The following is a 20,151-nucleotide window of genomic DNA, read 5'->3' on the forward strand; positions in this document are numbered from 1 at the left end:
GGAAAGTGTGTACAAAACAGTTCATATTGATGCAAGTAGAATAAAAAAAGAAACCAAAGTGTTATCCATGTAATACTTTATAATTCACCCAGTATCATAAAGTACTTGGCATTTTCAGGAACCTTGTCGATATGAAGCAACCTTCAGATTGTAGATTGGTAATCCCTGGTTGAGTCACATGGGTGCTTCAAGACCAGCATCACAGAATTGGTTGGTGTGCACCACAAAAAGCAATTGTGTCGTGAGAGTCTACCTCTACATCAAGCTACCTCACACACAGTGATTGTTCAATCAGGGCTGAATCTATAGATAGAGAAAAACTCCATACATTGTGTTTTCATTTGGAAGAAAGAGGATCTAAATCTTTAATCACCTTCCAAACTCTGGAAATCTTGGATGGTTTTATGGTGATCAATGTGTTATTTCAAAGCAACCACATCCTTCTTCTAAGCATCATTTCCGACGCTCACAGACCAATGGGCCATGTGGAGCCGTGTTGTCTACAAACATCTGCTTCTTTGCTACCACTGTTTTGTGAGTAATGTGTTACAAGTCAGATCAGTTAAATTTACCTTGTTAGAAAATAGATTATTGTTTATACATTATCTGTTAGACAATTACCCTGACTGTGCCTTAAACAAGGCACTTTAACGCTCTACACCAACACATTTAGTCGGTGTATCTGACCAGTGTTTCCTTCAAATTGAGAACAGGCTGAAAAATGTCATTACACTTTCAGAGACATCTGACATTTGGCCATTTTAACTGAAATACAGCCTCCACAAATCACAGTCTGGCCAACTGAGTCTTCTTTTCACAGAACAAAAGCCTCCCACAAGTGTGCGTCCATTTGAAAAGTGACTGTCGGCAGCTTTCCACCGCGAGTCCATACGGTCCCTGTATTTATGGGGTGATGAGGCCTGCTCCTGGGGTTTAGAGTAGTCATTATCTAAGGGAATGCTACAGCTCCAGTAGTTAAGGTCACCTAGTCCACACCGGATGTCCTCACACTCCTGGAGTATTGGAGGATACTAAATGTGTAATCATCCCTGAGCCCACAAAAGGAAGGGTCTATCCAGGCTGGCCATTATAAGAGCTTATTGTAGGGTCCATCCTGGCTTCATATCCTGCTATTTGCAGCAGTACAATCCAAAATAGCACATCTTTTCTGATGGCATTTTCTAACAGATAGCAGATATAGCTGAGTATGGTGAAGGCAGGACTCCTTTTGGGCTCAAAGTTCATACTGAGAGTAAAACTAGTGTCTGCTCTTGTCGTTGGTCCCATTGTACCCTCTTCCTGAAGTCACTACTTGTATGATCAATCAGTAATAAATCATTTTTTTTTAAGTTAAAGAATGTATCTATTTCAAAACAAATGTATCTACAGTAAATAAACGTCAAACATCATTTTGATTATCAGAGTTTTTAAGTAAAAAGCTACAACAAAAGTTGATTTTAGTCCAAGAAAAGGAATCAACAGTTTGCACTAGAGCCGAAACGTTTAGTCGATTAATTAATTTGTCAATAGACAAAAAATCGACTAAATTCGTACTGTTTTTAGTTTTTCGTAATGTTCCTTGCATCTAATTAAGCGGACCTACGTCATGAAAACAAAAATCTCACTCACTGCTTGTTTGTGTGCTTGTCAGTCACACGAGGAGGAGTAGGCGGGACTAATGCATTTCTAACCCACAATACGTTCGACGTTAGTTAGCTAGCTCACATAGCAGCTGTGTAATTGACTGTATAACGTTCGAAGCACCAACCTACAGAATTGTGCTTTCACTCTAAATCAGCCACATTGTCCCACAAATGTTTTTTGAGATTAGCTAAACTACAAACATACTTGTAGCGGCCAAAAGAGAAAGAACCAGATGTTGGCAATTATTTCTCAGAGTTTATATACCAAGAAGAAAATGACATTATATTTCACAATACATGAATAAATTAAAATAAGTAATATCTGCTCTCTACTATCTCTGACAGCTATTTAGGTCGAGATTTACAAATTCATAGGAACGAGTGGAGTTAAGGAGACTTCACACATAACGGGTGTATTGTTGAGGACCCAAGGAAGTGCAGGGTCAAGAGCGAGGTCTTGAGATATTGGGACATATTTATTAGTAGTGTGTTATGTACAAACTGTGGTGTACTTACAAGTGACCCCTATTAACTGTTACACAGACCAACGGCATGCGGAGTACAGCTTGCTCTCCGTTGCTAGAGTCCATTTAAGAACAAATAAAGAAAGATGACTGAAGAAGTTACATTATAGCAAACTCAACCATTTCAAACATCCGCAATGTAACTTTCAGGATGAAATAGCCTGGTCGCAAATAGCTAGCTGTTAGCAAATGTTTTTGGGTGTGTGCATTTTCTAAGCTTTTCTAGTGCAATGTTATCAATGTTGGCACAAGCATATAGCATCACTTGTGTTAGCAAGTCTGACTTTGACAATCCTCTTGGTACTTCTTTGGTCATTTTGACTTCAAGCTCTGCTCACAGTTACTTTGAAGGCATAATTGCAAAAAAAAGTTGCAAGAGGGATAATGATCCTGCTAAAACAAGGTACACTTGGAGTTGTTTAATTTAAATTGGGGTGTCTGACCTCGTAGTCGGAATATCTAAATCAAAGAAGACCTTACGACACATTGATGATAATTGCCTGCTCAACAGTTATACAGCAAACCCCCTAACGATAAAGTGTAATCAATGCATACACTTAAAGCCCAGCATTTGTTTAAACATCAGCAGGTATAGTTAGCATAATGCAAACTGTCAGACAATATGCAATTAATTTAATTAACTGAACTGCACAGCATACAGCATACACTTTAACTTCAGTGGGTATTATTAATTGAATGCATCTGCACCCTTTATTCTTTATTTCAGTGCACATAATACATTCAATGTATCATTATATATACACTGTTGAACACCAATGCAGAGACAATTACAGTACTGCGGTGAATTTTGGAGAGTTGAAAAGCAAAGTATATTTGACTATAATAAGATATGTATGTTTTTCATAGGTACCCTTTAAGAAAAGTCCCGTCATATGATGCTAATGGCTTCATAGTCACAGAAAATGTGCAAGACATCATGCCGTATGCTCCCTCAATCTCAGAGCAGTTTCTTCACTTGCACACCTGCAGTTGAAGGCGCAGTTCATGTCTGCCAAAATAAACACAACTAAAACAATAATGCTTTCAGGGTTAGAATAAACTGCTCCAAACATCCAAACTGAGTTTGAACACACCTCCGAATGTCACGCTCATGCAGCAGTCGGCAAGTGGTGAAACACTTCCCATGAAGACAACTCCCGATGCACTTAGTCTCTTTGAAGAGGAGGTCATCCATGTTTACTAATTGTAATAATCCTCTGAACACAGGGAACTCACTGAGACTTGGATTTATGTCTAAAAGTAAATCTGTGGAAAGACAGTGGGCTACGCTATCAATTATGTAATGGTTTAACCCCATTAACCTGCATTAACCCCTTTTATGTTTCCCGTCATAGCAGGTGAAGGAAATGGCAGCTGTATCTCACATTACACCCACATCTCTCTGCTTCTTACAGTTTGTGTGCCTTCCTGCTTCACACCTTCTCTTCCTTTCCCCTTGTTGCTCTCAGCTTAGCGGCTTTAAGGATTTTTTTTCTTCCTTCGAGCAAAGCATGCTCTCTGGCTCTGAGCACTGGCATCTCTTGCATCGGTATGCAGCTCCCGTTCAGACTGCTGATCCCTCTTTATGAGGACATGAGTTTCAATGCTTTTATCCGCCACCTTCACTTGCAAATATGCCTGCATTCAGTATCTACACTCCAGCTTTAGAGACCCGTGGGAAGCCTTTAAAGAGGAAGTCAATAAAAGGGTATAAACATGCATGAGCCTAAGTTTGTGCTTTTTGTGTCTTTATTCTTAAGTTATTCTTTTTTAGGATGGCGATGGAGAATACAATAATTTCCCCGTTGTTATACTGAAGCAGAAGCTGCTTGCATTACATCTACAAACACAGGATCTATTCACTGGTTAGGAGAAAATAAATTTTTCTATAAAACTATTGCTCATTTCTGTACATAAAGTTATTATATATCGGGCTACCCAGCATAATATGGATGTGTGTATGAAACACAGGCTTTAGTCCATCGATATTGTAATATAAAGTATGAAGTGACGGGGAGAGAACTGCCATCTAGGCACAACTGGAAAGCAGCCATCTTCCATGTGTAGGATGCACCTATGTGGGTTTTTTGTTTTTTTGCTCGAACACCAACAATAATTCTAAGCAAAACATTGCTCACAGATGCAGCAGTGAACTTTTCTTAAAAAACAGTCAGGGACTGCTTCCATAATGCAGAGACTCCATTGCGTGTTCTACTGCCTTCAGACAGCGTATGCAGAGGGAGTTAGTCTGCTGATAACTACAAGCAAGTTTGCTCAATAAAATTGTCAAATTTAATTGCTGTAAGAAAATAAACAGGTTGGACTGGAGCTGTTTTTTCAGGATGCTCTCAGGCACATAAACAGTCGCTTTACTTATTTCGCAGTGATAACAACACTGGGGAATAGAGAAAAACCAAAAGCACATGAGAAAATGTCACGAAATACTCTGAAATACTGCCAGTACTTGAAGACAATTTTAATTAGCTTCCTCTTTGTTAAGTTTTGTAGTATGTGCTCTTTAAGTTGGCATTGTTTTCCCGAGCTCCTGCGGGTTTCCTCACACATCTAGAGACACAAAAGTCTGAAGTGGACTGGAGACACTTAATTGCCTTACAACATGAATGTTATTGTCTATCTGTGTGTGATGGCCTCTGTGACGGACAGGTGCACATGCCTGTATTCCCTGAGAGGGATTCAGAAAGCTGAAAACATGAGAGGCTTGTCCAAATGATTACAAGCATCTCTTCTCTTCTCACAAGTCAACAATCTGAGTTCCCTTTTACATCGTTTGTATTTATTTTCAGGGTAATTTTGTATTGTGTAAAAACCATATCAAATCATATAGCCATAAAATGCAAACCACTACCCTGGAATAAATAACCACATTGCCATGATTTGCTGTTTTTAAGTCTATGAAAATGCATGACTTCTTCCAGCAAGCTATCAAATTTCCAAAGATGCAACAGAGTCCCCTTTATCTGGAGCTCAGACGTCCAGCCTGACTGAAGGGGCTTTATGAGCACAGCAACCCAGTGATGCAAAGTCCTAATGACTGTGTGAGAATGATGGAAGTTCTGTGTTAACACATAAAAATAGAAACATTTAAAACCAGTGGCCAGCGAGTGTATAAAACAAATTACAACGATCATTTGCATTTTAAAAACACCAACGTTCAGCACGTCAATATGCTCTGAATACTTATTATACAAGCACCATTTTCCAAAGCTGGACCACAGCTGCCTTCTCACTGAGGACTTCTGTTACTTAACACGGAAGCTTTACACACACACAACCACAGAAAGGAAAGGTTGTGTGAACTAAACATGCATGTTAATGCCATATCTGAATAACATTTACACAACACTAAACAAAGGCTCCCCCATCTTACCGTCTTTAATATTGCAGCTTTGTTTGTGCACTGGCAGAAGACCCTGACATTACTCACAACAAGTACGGTCACTTCTGGTCAGGCTGCCAGCTGCAGTGCGATACCTCAGATAGTCAATAATTCCTTTTGGAAACCTCCCAAACACGCACAGCAGAAGCAGAACATGACATCTATTATGGCAAACACGTAATGATGCTTCCAATATTTCATGGTTAACATTCGACACTCTCTCACTGGCATTAGCAAACTTGCATTTAGTGTTTTCTTAGCAGAATGAAGACTACTTTTATAAAGATGTCTTCCACTTCTGTGATAATAATTAGAAACAACACAGAAAACAAAAAGGTGACATAACTTCTAGGTGACACATCCACACTGGAAGAAAGAAAATGACTAAAACAGATTGCATGCCCACTGGGTCAGGGAATAGTGTATGGCTGTCATTTCTGAACAAAAAATATTAACTTTGTTCATAGAGACTGCAGCATGAGGAGAAAAGGGAGATCATCACACAGGCTAAATGAGATTCAGAGGCTCATCCATAGTCGGGCACAAAGCCCACTTCAACAGAGATGAGGGCCAAGAGAGATTGGTAAAGGTCAACACTGCAAACGGGCATAAAATGAAGCATAGGCTTCATTTTGGGCACAATGCTGTAATGTAGGGAATATATAAACCTCTCACAGTACAAACGCCTACCACCGTTCTGAAAGCACAGCCGAATCTCATTCATCGAAACTCCAATGAGAAATGTTGTTTATTCCATTCACTGCAGATTCTATTCAAATAAGGTTTGAGTCCAGTTTTAGATTCTGTTATGCGTCTTTAAAACACATACCTAAGTAGGATCGATTCTGCCGCATTTTTATAGACTTTAGTTTTATGTAAAAGGACCTTCAACCCTTTAGTGGTGGGCTACATAATTACATTAACATCACAAGAGAGTGAAATTGTTAGGACATTAATGCATTAGCCTTTAGTAAAGATGGTAAGGTAACATCTGCTTGTGTTTAAGTCAAAATACTGTCTATGGTGTTCAATACAGTGATGTAGAAGCTTTGGCTCACTCCAGCTTGCACTGCTATCTGAAAAAGTATTAATTTATTTTCCATTTCCATTACTTATTTGACGACTACAGTGTGTTATGTAGTAAGCACAATGACTTATGGCTGCAATAATTCACTTATATGTTCGCAGGATTAACAGAAAGTAAAGCAGCAAATCATAATATAAAACCCTACGCCAACTCAGTCTCATGCTGTTACACAACTTGAAACGTACAGCAGTGCTCCTTATGTTGTAAATAGAGTATCTGCTGCTACTTGATGACATGACAAATTAAATACTAGACTCTCTTGGTTTCAGCTTGGGCAGCTCATGTTTAGAAATATTGACTCAGCTGTCCGAGACCATAGGAATACATGTAAATTCTGTTTTATGGTGGATTTTTCCTTTAACATATGTGAACACAGGTGCCTCTTGAGTCTGAGATTGATGTAAGCACTGATTAACCACTTCTCAGTGTGACCAATTGTGCCATTAAACTCATCATGAGTATCTTGGGACAGGCTTGGTGGCAAGTAGAAAAATCCCTTCCCCTTTTGCTCAAATACGGGTCAAAATAATCTTTGATATTGTAATTGCCCTTACAGTCCATCAGCGTCATTGCTAAGCTGATACCCACTCAGAGGGGGCATGGCGTGTAAAAGAGCTATGACAAAGAGCATGGCGAAGGGAGACTGACAGCACGCGGCGTAGTTGGGGTCCCGTGCAGCTAATCTTTAAGCTCGCTCCCCACTTGTCTGAGCACATTTGCCTCTGGCTTGAGGCTTATCCCTACAGATGTATATCTGTCAACAGAAAGCAAGCAGGGCAGTAGTGGCTCTTTTGGAGCACATTTGTCCGCTTTACTGGATTATTCATTTGCAGTAGTATACAGCCCAGCACAGCACCAGAGCCTGCACTTGGCAGCTGGGAGACGCTCTGCAGGGATAAGCTAACCCTCAGCAGAGAGGAGCGGGTATCCTTGACTCTAAACCACCTTCCTCTGCCATACCTTGCCTTCAGCTCCAGCCAGCTTATTCCTGCTGCCTGATTATTCCAACCCACAGGAGATGCGCCCATGCATACATTTCACAGGCTCCCCGTGTCTCACAATATGTGACATTTTGGGGTTCACTTTCGCTGGGGTCCAATATGTATTCATTTCAAGCAATGTTCAATACACCAAGATCCAAGGTGCAACAGAACTCCATTTTCATATAAAAGAACTGAGAAGTGATGCACCAACTGCTATCCTATACACACTCAAAAGGACAAATCGAATGCGCAGGTAGGACACTTCTTCACATCTTTGTCCGCTGTCCGAGTGTTGTGAAAGCTGAAAGTGAAATCTATAATAGGCTATGTGGTTTCTGTCCAGACAAGAAATCTAAAAAGAAGACACTTACATATTTGATTTTTAACCTGATACTCTGAAAACAAAAAAGTGTTTTTATTCATAATGAATATTCTACACTATGGTAAGGCTGGTGAAAGATGATTGGGTATTGTGAGATAATATTCTGAATCTCCTTGCCCTATGCATACAGAGCAGAAAAAGTGTTCAAATTCATATACAGAACATTCAGTTTATTTTGCTAATCTGTTGGGATTTCCATCCCAATGAATGCAAATGAAAACATTTAAATAATGCAAAGCATTGTATGATGTGAAATGTATGCATTAATATGCATGTATGCAGTGCATATTTATATTTGAAAGAGCTTTGGATTGAAATTCTAGCAATTCAGCATCAGTGTTTCAAACATTGCCTTCCTGCTAAAAGATGGCAATAAAAAATAAATGAAAAAGTTGGTGATTTGCAGTTGATTGATTATGATTCAATAATAACATTCATAGAAATGTACACACATTTTATTTTGTGAAATGTATAAAGTCTGAAGGATTATCAATTTGTTCAGTGGTCTGGCAAATGTAGTGTTACATGGTTAGACATTTTCTGACGTGTTTTAATGATTAAGATGTTTTTAATGTAACTCTTCAATAACAACTTCATAACTTTGTGTAACAATGTGTCTCTCACATTCACGTGAGCTATGAATAACGTGACATCCTGTTCTACCGTTTACAATATTTTCAGAATTTCAATCTAATAATCATATGTATGTTCTTAACCCTCAAAAGTGGATGGGTCTACTTCGGGGCCAATATTTGAAGGGAAATCAAACATTTTACAAGGCACTTTTGCATTTTTAATGATTGCCTCAATTCCCTCCTTAATCAGGGAAGACATTTTTAATTTACATTATGAGATAATTATTCACCCTCCACCTCCTTGTCTCTTGGTCTGCAGTTTTGATGTCTTTGGTTTAGATTAAATGCTGTAAAAAAAAAAAAAAAAAAAATGTAGAGAGACTTTTATTCTTAGCTTTGCCCTCATACTGCCCCCACACGTTATGGTCAAACACACACTTATGCTCAAATGTCACCTGCAGGTTGTACTTGCCAAAAAGTCTGACGAGATAAGAAATGATGAAAGGCTCCATGCTCAAACAAAAGAAAGGTTCCCTTGGCGGTATGGGAGCTTTTTGGGCTTTGTAAGAAGGAAAGTGATGAAACACTTGAGTACAATGAATGTCAGACCAAACCAGGGAAGCTGTGACCAACAAAGAAACGCACAGATCATAAAACATTTCTGACGCAACCAGCCCACCGGTCTGCAAAGAGACCAAGTATAGCTGCTCCACATGGCTAATTAGCATTGCTAGCCCGCCTGCCAATTAACCTGTTAACTGGCTCTGACAAGTCTGTCAGGTGTCAGCATCAGCTGTCTTTGGTGAAATGTGTTGTGATGACTCTGGTGCAGTGATACATCATCACCTCACACAGTGGTATAAGTTCCCAATGGTGCACATACTGGGATAACAGGGCCTCACACGCTGGAGCTGGAGCACAAGGCAGGGCACACACTAGAGAGGAGACAATAGATGTACAGTAACCCTACATAACAATAAAGATATTCTGTCACTACAGCGTATTAAACATGTAGGCAGTGTAGCACTCCATAGGCTGCAGCTATAGATAAGAGTCCTGCAATGCATTTAAGCAAAATACTAATAGTGCAGTTGTTCTAAGAAGGATGAGCTTGCATGAAATGACTCTCAGCATTATGGAGCATGAACAGAGGTGCTGAGGCTGAAGTCTTGTCTACAGTATCACTGCAGTGTGTGATGCTGCGCACTGCAATTTAACTGTCGATTAGGCCGTGATCGCACAGAAGACACATGGACCGTATTACCTTCGCCAGGGAGGTTTTGTTTTCAGTCTCATTAGTTGGTTTGTTTGTCTGTTAGCGAACATGAAATGTGTTAAAAGGTTAAGCCATGGCCTGGACTAGATGTAGATTCATCAGCGATTTATTAAATGGACTTATTAACAGCGCGAGATAAGGAATGCTTGGAATATTATTGGCCACAAACTACTGCTCTTTGAATGAAAAACAATCTGGCACATGTATCCAATAATTCTCCAACATATGTATATTTTGCAGCAGATCCTGATCCCAATGCAGATGAAACATTTTTGACTATTTTAGTCAAAATGAGTTGTGGCTCAGGGTGCTGCTTTCTACACAGATGTTTTTGAGGCACTGCCCTGGGTTCTCAGAGTTCATGCGTCTAAACTTAAGCCACGTAGCATAAATATTTAAAGTTGCTCTTGAAGTGGGCCCTATTTTAGCAGATCTTTTGGACGAGGTGGTAAAAGTCTCTGTGCCCAGTTCTCTCTGGCCGGATGTCATGAAGCAAGCTTTCTGTCCGTCTTTATTCAACACTGTTGAGTTAGCCAATGATGCTAATAGTATTATAGCAACACATGCTAGTCCATGTAGCTTTTCAGCTCTTGCTGTCCATGTTACAGTATTTATAGATGGACTCTAGAGCGAGCAGGAGTGTGTAGTTATATGCACAGCCGTCTGATACAACCAAATGTTGAAAAAGCAATAATTTATAATGTCCACTAAAAAGGCTTAGAGCCGGTGAAGGGATTAGTTGAGCAAAGCCATGAACTATGCTGTCCATTGTAAGAGCAAACTGCAATAATGGGATATTCAAAGTTTCTCTTCTCATTTTAAAGTCAAGATTTGCATCTGACATTTAAATATAAACACGTTGTAATATTTAATTCATTATTCTGGATACTAAAACTTCAGTCTAGATAGAACTGAGATGAAACATCCGGGCAGGCCCACACCAACCTTAAGGAAACATAGGCTTCCACAGCGTATATTAAGTCCATTTATTTGTTCTTCTTGTGAGCTAATGCTCTGCAATTAAAGAGGATGAGCTCAAGGTCTGCTGCCAAACAACAATCTTGTAATGCAAGATGCTGCCAAATTCACATTCCCATCCTTTCAACATCACTGACATTTTCTTTTATATTGTGTATGGCTTTCATTGCAACATAATCCATGAATGCAATTCGTAAGGAGGCCAATTCTCATATCCTAGTTACAGAATGTCTTTGAATGCAAAATCAAAAAGGTTTAAAAAGCAAGTTCCATGTATCGGCAAGCTCATTTTCATACAACACTGACATGGACTGGCACTAAGGGATGTCTGGATTGTAGGAAATCATCTAACAAAGATATCGTATTATTTCCAAAGAAAACCAAAAGAACAGCAGCAATGCAACGTCAACATAGTTTGTAGTTAATGGACTATAAAGCATGGATGATCATTTAAACCTGACCACAATCCACCCCACAGGGGGGCACGTCTTGAGAGGACATGGCGTAAAGTGGATGCGTCATCAGGTCGCAGCTGGATATACTGCCACTTGATGGCATCTCAAGTGGGGTTGAAAGTTGACAAAGGGAAAGACTGCCATTGGCAACATACATCAAGGCAAAAATATATATAATTTTGTTAAATGTACAAGCCAGTCTCATGATTGAGCACCATTAAGCTGCCTTTCATTTGAGTTAAACTGAGCCCGGCTTTGTATTCAACACTTAAGGGTCTGACTTGGACTAAAAATATAAGTATATAATATAATATAAGTGTCAAGAAGTGATGTTGAAAATCTGAGACTGACAAAGGCTCTCATTTGAGAGTTGGTTTTTGATGCAATGTGGAATAGACAAGAGCAGCCTTATAGAGACTCTGACTATAGTTTTCTTACTGATTTGATGGCGTGTGTTAGTTCTGAAGGTGAGGTCCTCAAGTGGGATCCTCAACAGAAACACTTTAGATTAATTCTAAGTCATTATAATGATCAGCTTTATAGGATAAGCACTGTGATCATAGGTCACTCTCACTACTAGTATCTCCTCCCTAGTGCAATTTATAAATAATAAGCTATAATAAAAAAAAGCTCCTGGTATCATGTGGACAGACTCTTATGAAATTGGAATCAGTAGGGATTTTTTTTGCTTTGATTTGAGAGTTCCTGACATTAACCTTCCTGCTGTATAGGCGTTATGTATCTGCGCACTGGTCGCCTACAGGGCGGTGGCTGCGCAAGCATGTCCAAGAACGGGACGGTCTGTGTGGAGTTGATGGAGTTGTCATGAGGAGGGAACTGATGCGCACTGTACGCAACCTTACCTGCGTCTGATCCCAGAAATACTAACTTTGAATGAGCGACTGGGTGGCTTGCACGGTCAGTAACGCATACAGACAGTCATGGAAAATGCGTCCGCGCACACACACGCCACACACACATTATGCTTACACCTGAAAACACAGTGCGCAAACTGGCCGCGCTGGAGACAAAAGCGCAACTGAAATGATTTAAAGTCATGTTTGAAATAACATAAAACGGCCCAAAGAGACCCGACAGTATGACTTAAAAATTATCCACCCAATGGCACCAGTCTCACAACAAACAGGACGCACGCCACCAGCTGCTGTAACCTCTAGCTCATCCCTGTGTCAGCTTCAGGGGGCATAACTGGATGAACAGGCAAGCTGCAGGCGACTCATCTGCAGCCGGATGTTTTATCTGACACTTAACACTAAAGGAAGGGCAACATCCAAGTTGTCTCCGATACAAAAACTTGTGCAGCCGCAGTCTGCTCTTTATTGCGCCGCACAATTCAACTTCCAGGCATTCCAGCACAGTCGGCTCTGACAGCAGACAACGCCAGCAGTCCTCCGGAAAAACACATAATTTTAGAGAAGATCAACACTCTTTCTACTGAATACTGGAACTCACGTGTGACATGATCAAATATGATCTTTACACTTAACGCAGCCATCACCTCCCCGCACACCACGCCCGTCCATACAGCAGCAACATCCAGCACTCACCTTTAAAGACGCTTGCACAGAGGCTGTAAAGGATGAAGATCAGTTGCTGCTTGACAATCATATTCTTCTCTTTTCCTTCACAATTTTACGTCGACACTCCACTCGCGTTCTGTCTCTGTCCTTTGCCTCTCTTTAGGTCTCTTCTCCTCGGGTTGGACTTATCCAGATAAACGGCGCAGTTTCGGACAGACCGGAGTTACATTGATGAACTCTTCCTTTTTTTCCAGAGAAGTCCCTGTGTATTTTCTCAGATCCGAGGGCAGTGATTATTGTAGTGTAGCAGGACGGCAGAGATGCTCGTCGGCAAAGTGCAGCTCCTGCCTCCCTTTATTGCCTTTCTCTTTGACTCGCTGCAGAGAGCAGAGAGTCCCGCCCACGCTTTTTGACTAATGAAGACGCTTCGCCAATGGAGAACACCTAGAAATAGTTCTGATCTCTGCTAAACTGTCAAAACAATTACACGCATACATGACATACGGGTTACTTTCTCACAGCAGTTTGGAGAGGGAACATCAGTAATCCTCTGATCGGTTTTAGAAGGAACATTTAGCAAATGTCATAGCAGAACAATGTGCCTTTGCAGGAATATGGTGATAGTTTAAGCCCATCATAAAAATATCATAACATGTATAATAAGGTCATAAGAGGCAACCACACACCCTCTTTAAGGCTCCAGAAGGAAGTAATAAGGATGTTCTCTACTCTGTCATTTTATGCTGTTTGACAGTGTGTGTCTTAACTGTGAAAGTGCGATTTAATGTATTAAAATATGCCCACAGCTAGCAGAATTAATTTGATACTTTTAGACAGTTTTGAACAGTTGCACCAGAACCGTAACAGCTTTATGCCTGCAGTCAACACTAGACTACTCAAAATAAGTGGCAGTGCAAAACTATCACTTGGAAAATGTTACGATCCACACACCGAGTATCTTTCTTGGAGTCCTGGAAATACAATAAAATGGACAGCATGCCTACCTGCCTATGTTGTGTGAAAGGGCGTTTGCTTTTCCCAGAGGTTGTGACCTGGTGTCTGGGTGTGTGTCACAAAGCAGTGCACAGGCGCACGGGAGGTTAATGGGCTCCTGAACATCCCTTTTCCTTCAAAGGCTCCTCTGAGTGGTGCACAGAAATGAGTGTGACCATCAAAGACAGAGGTGGGGAGGAAAGCAGCCGCTGCAGCCAGGGGTCACTTTCTAAACCCATCGCAGGGATTTTACACATGGTTTAACATGCCGCCTGTTGAATTTGGTTCAATTTTGCACGGTAGCCTTCCACGCCACTCCCACTTCAAATCAAATTGCTGACCTGGCCCTACCACCTGAGAAAAAGCTGTGCTGCTAAAAATATATATACTGGGCTTTTAGAAATCCCCAGTTTTTCCTCACAGTAGGAATACATGTAAATGACATGTGAAGCTCCGCCGTTCATTATCTAAACAAGCAATCAGATGGATCACTAATTTTCATTACCAACCAAGAAATGAATGCAGCGTTTTTCAGCGTGATCTAATCCATTACAGCTTTTAATCAGAATGGGTTGAATGAGAGCCTTTTACTAAGACGTGCGCTCATTCACTTTTGTATGCTGATGCTGCGTTTTAGCCTTTTTAACTTGGAACCATGCACATCTCCATTCCCCGGGGAACCATTGTTGCTTTTGTGAACTGTAAACCTTGAAGGACTGAGCACTGTAGTGTGACATACATTCTCAATACAACTGATTTATAATTCAGAGCAGAACTATACAAAGCCAATTACCATGAGGATGGTGCTAAAGAATCAATCCCATGTGTGTCATGAAGGTCACTTCCTCGTCATTTCATTAGATCTTTGAGAGTAAAATTCAACTCATGCGCCTTTTAAACAGCACAAATGTATTGACCATGTGGGTTCAGCAGAAAAGCTCGGGGTGATGACACAGATGTGTAATGCAGAGGAGCATGTCCTCTTTTGCATTTATCACTGGGACACATTCTACTCTGTGCTCTGGGTCATAATGCCCACATGTGTGCATTGTCAGACTTAACAAGGTCACCAGCCACAGAACACTTTTGATCCTTACATTTTATTGATTTCCACTGGAAATAAAAATATGACATTCTGTGTTCAAGTCCACAAGACAGAATCAAAAGAAAAGCAAAAGACAATACTTTAGGCTAAGTTGAATTACATTAATATGCATTAACCTGTCACTGATAGCATTTAATCCTCCTTGCTGATTGAAAAACAACTCATCCGGACACACTCGGTGCACAATCCATTTCAGGATGGGCCTGAATGACAGCAGTAGTGAAGGCTGAATGCTTTATGTAAATGGGGAGTGATGAAGTGCTGCCCACAGGATCAGGACATGGGCTGTGTAAATATTTTAGTCATTTAAGCAATAAACACTGTACTACAAACTACCATGTCCATATACAGGTTTAAAAAAACATTTGTCTATAAAGTTAACATTTAATCTTTCAACAATAACAACGTTGAATTTGCAGTAATAACCTTGGTACAGTACTGTATGTGTGTCTCCCACATAGAACATGTTTTTAAAAATGAAATTTAAAAAGTAAACATGTAGGAAATTGCTTCTTCTTTCTTTATTTAAAAAATAAAAACGATCTTATATATGTGATGTAGAGATCACTGAATGATTGTATATGAGACAGGGTTAGTCCTCAGCACTGTGTCCTTCTGTTTAGATTGTTAAGTCTACTATAGCCCGACTGCTATAAGCTAATATTTGGCTGTTTTATAAGATGTATTATATACTATTTATGTTTATTAATCAGGCTGTAATGGCACTGTTGAGATAATCGTCAAAAAACAACAATATATCAACACTATAGATCTACCGCCTGCTCTCGGCATCGGCCATTGAAAAACCTCTATTTGAAGATGTTTTGGACAATAAACAGCGTTGCCATTACATAGGGTCTTTATATATATTTAAAAATCAGTTTAAGTTGTATACCTATGTTAGAATATGGAAACTGACTTATATGGTTAGCTGACTTTTTAACCCCTCAAATATTTATATTTGTGTTGGCCTCAAAAGTCGAGTATTGGTTGAGCTCTAACATCTATTATTCATATTATTTCCTTGTGAGCTAAAGCACTGTACAAGCAAAGCTCAAACCACCTCGGCTGGACAGTGCAGTTACACATTCCCATTAGAAATGTAGCTTTAAAATCAGATAACACAAAAACAAAGAGCTGAACCAATTCTACATTAACTCAGGTTTACTAAGCTCTGCATGGGATGAGTTAAACCTGCCAACAGTCACTTTAAATCTCCCTGCTTTGAACAAGAAGTATAAAACTCTAAAAATCACAGAAGTGTAGTGAGAATAATTGAAAATGCTGTATTCAAAAAAAGTGTTCCCAGTATGCGTGCGTGTTGTTGTGATGCAAAAATATCATGAAAAGGCACAGAGATTAAAATGTTCAGTTTTCATACTAATGAGCTCCCAAAAGACGCCTAATTAATGAATTCATAAGATTCAATTAAAAGTATCACTCACAAAAGCATTGCAGTTTGATGCTCACCTTGAGGGCGTATTTCAGTTCTGTTTTACACATTAGGAATACAAAGATAATCACAGTGAAAGCCTGGACAAACTCCCATCCCTTGGTAACAACCTTCTAAATACCTTATACAAATGTTGTCACTGAGATTACAAGTATTAATTCTATTTCTCATCAGACACATTATCAAGCACTTCTCTCTCCCTCTGTTGAAAGTTGTACGTTATTTTATTTTGAAAAGGGATGTAGTGTATTACATTACAGAAAACAGTAATTTACCTGAGAACATAGTGTTACTGCGGCGTGCCATTTGTGTCCGATGCATCCCTTTATTTGTCGTTCCCCTTGATAACGGCATGCTTCAGAAAGATAGAATATCTTAATAAGCACGGAGCTACTCTATCACAATGAGATAAGCACTGATATGTCTGTCCACACTATATTTTCAATTATTCAGCATCATGCTTCTGGGTAATGATGTGTGCAGCATGTGTTGCTGTGTGCTGTTCGAGACACAAAGCTGAAGAGAAGCATTTAGAGTTATTGGTATTTTTCTGAATGATATGTGAATACATCATGGCTTTCCTGTATCACTTGTATCACTGCCAATTACTATAAAAAGGCATATTTTAAGGCCAACATTGTGTAAAAACAATGCAATTATTAAAGTCACTTTTTCAACTTAAGGTTGTAGAAATATTAATGATACTGCCCTTTTTCACCACTGAACTGCAGGTTGATAGTAGCACAATACTACTCTACATATGAGCCTGTTAAATCCAGTGTTTCTGACACATACATGTTTTATAATGTCAGCGCTCGACTGGGATATAACACCTGCTCTCTAACGCTTTGTACAGCTTGAACTTTAACAACCTGTTATAATGAGAGCTTTATGTTCTTTCCTCATCCCTGTAAGAAAGTTTGCAATTGATAGCGGGTGAGAATACAATTCCATCAGTTTATTGCTTTATTGATGGGGCAATGCGAAGCACTACATTTGATAATGGATTTTCTCAACCAAAGAACATGCAAGTCAGCACTGTAAGGTTGTCATTATATGCGGCAACATTATTAATCTCTGTTTTGTATGCACCTCATGCAATTTCAGCATCAAATATACACTAATAGTTTATACACAGTGTGCCATGTCATGGCTGGAGTACATGCAGGTTCTGCAGGCATTTTTCAAATGAAAGTAAAAACAACATATGTCCGTCTAATCTGATCAGCTAACTACACTGAAAGAAAAAAATAATAATTCTTTATATCAGCCATATGCTGCCAGCAAGTTGAAGCGTCAGTCAACTGGATGAGTGACAATAAAATGAAAAGTGATTCAGCTTTGTGTGGCAATGTCACAGACAGAGATTAAGGCAAACCAAAGCCTCTTTAGACCTTAAACAGCCATTACACAAAGAGGATTCATTTTGGCTTCATCAGATGTTCATAAAAAACATTTGCACATTTTTCTATAATTTCCTCTGAGGGAATTTACATTTTGAAAAAGGTTTAATTAGTTGACCTATTGGTCATTATTAAAAAATGGCATGCAAGCAACTGGAAGAGACCAAATGTAATCTACGTTTCATCATATAATGCCACACGCTACTGTACAACATCACTCGTCACTCAATGATTCAGTTCCCTTTACCAATGTGAGGGGAAGAGTCAAAAGTTAAACAAAAAGATGAACGTACAGAGTGCAGAGGTCACAAATGGGTCTAGGAGCACTTCTGTATTGTATTGCATTAGATTGTAGTTTTGCTGTTTAGCACCCCCCTGTAGGAGGAGGAGTCCTGAGTCAGCCAGGTAGTCCACAGGTGGTCTAAGGCTAATACATGATCACTTTACTAAATAACTCTCCCGCACCTGGAACATGGACATAAAAGCACCTGATCCGGGTTTTACTCTGAAAAGTTATCTGGGTAATTTAGTGAGTTGAAACAGGCCCCGGGACAACCTTGTCCTCTGTTCAAACAATAACAGCACGCTCTGCCGCTCAATAAGATTATTGAAAATATAACCTCAAACAGTATTTTAATATATAATGAAAGTCAAAATGTTTCTTGGAGCACACTAGTATATACATATTTGCACAATATTCCCTCGCAGCCTTATTATGCCCTCAGTTTCCACGTAATCTGACATACATTACAGTTCTGCCTGTGAGAGTGTTTTGCGCTCGAGTAAAATATTTCAGCACCATTTAATGCAGAAGTGCTTACAAGGAGCACAGTACCACAGTGCACTGCTGTATCACATCACAGAACTATGGGGCAGAACCTAAGTACGGCTCATTAATTGCAAATGAAATGTTAAATAAACATTGGAACACAATAGACCCCCCCCCCCCCCCACCACCACCACCACATTTTCTACTACCATTGCCCTGAAGCATCTCTTCAAGGGCACACCCCTCCCCCCCACCTTCCGGGTCCAGCATGGAGGCATATTCCAGCAGACACTCTTCTCTCCATCCTTGCTGATACAAACAAAACCTAGAGCCCTGGTGATGCAGAGTGAAGTGCTTTGTGTTAGGGCTCACGTCCACGATAGCCCACAGCAGCTGGTGTTCTCACAGACCACTGCATGGAAAATGGGCTGATTTCAGGATTTAGCTGCCCGTGGTGGATTTCTCACTCTATGATTGAGGCCAGAATCACTTTGACTTGGGCAAGATTAACAGTGAGATGTTTAGGTCCCCAGTCTCCGTTTCGCGTTACCGCCGTTATTGTCATTATGCTTCTCTGACAAAAGATGCCTCATAAAGTAATTTAATATTTGCAATCGAACAGAAGATTCAAGCTCCGATGTCATCGTAGTTATGATGTCTGGATGAAAGGACAATGCAGCTTGAAACATCAAGGTCATTGCATCGCATTCTTTAGAGTGAAGTAAGACAACAGTTAGCAGCTATAACACGAAGCGTAATGATACCGATGTTATAGTTATATCTGTCAAATATATTGATGCCCTACATCCAAATATATGAAACCTAAACAGCTCCATCAATCAAAAAGAAAAAAAGAAAAAAGCACCACATCTGGTGTCTATCAGCTTTTATTCATTATACACCAAATGAGAAGCGATGAGTAAGTTTGCGATGCATTGCACGACTTCTTCAGCAGTCTGACACGGCAAGTGCTACCAAAAGTTTTGATAGTTGGATCGCTGTGTTATACACAGAATTATGATGCCAGTGTCTCATAGCTCATCAGCACTCTCGGCACCTTCTTTGCTTATCTTTGCATAACTACACATCCTGGTCATGTTTCCTTTCTCCTCCTGACCATCTGTTCCCTGCTGCCAATCTTCTGAGCGTGCCAGCTTCTGCCTCTACATCCTCTCCCCACTGAGTCAATCTTAGAATTGATATCATATTCTCCCTCTCTCCTTCTCTCTCAGTTTCTGTCAACCTTCTCATACACACACACACACACACACACACACACACACTTACAATTCACAAATCTGAAGTGTAATAGAGCTGCAAAACAGAAGTCTTGATAAGTATAAGTATATGTGATTTGAGTCACACTTCTTGAACTTTTTAGAAGTTGACATCTGGCACTATAATGTAAAAATGAACTACTATTCTTTGACATAAAAAGGATTGTGCGACCTATAATTCGGAGTAATAACACCACTTTGAGTGATTTTTTTATAAATTATATTTTCAGTTTGTTTAACTTTTTGTTGTGTGAAATTGTTTAAACAAAACAGAGCAAGAGCCCATGCAGGTAAGTGTTAACCTTCATGA

General features: G+C 39.8%; 1 protein-coding gene across 5 annotated transcripts in view; it reads right to left on the minus strand.

Moving 5' to 3' along the window:
• Window positions 1–13,192, minus strand: part of cadm2b (cell adhesion molecule 2b) — a 129,899-nt gene extending 116,707 nt beyond the window's left edge. For all 5 annotated transcript variants that reach the window (XM_029446993.1, XM_029446995.1, XM_029446994.1 and 2 more), the window contains exon 1: window positions 12,869–13,192. In XM_029446993.1, the coding sequence (XP_029302853.1) occupies window positions 12,869–12,929 (61 nt within the window). In that variant the 5' untranslated portion in view covers window positions 12,930–13,192. The remainder of the gene's footprint in view (window positions 1–12,868) is intronic.
• Between the last annotated feature and the right edge of the window lie 6,959 nt (window positions 13,193–20,151).

The sequence above is a fragment of the Cottoperca gobio genome, chromosome 13 (assembly GCF_900634415.1).
Source record: "Cottoperca gobio chromosome 13, fCotGob3.1, whole genome shotgun sequence".
In the NCBI taxonomy this organism is placed as follows: domain Eukaryota; kingdom Metazoa; phylum Chordata; class Actinopteri; order Perciformes; family Bovichtidae; genus Cottoperca; species Cottoperca gobio.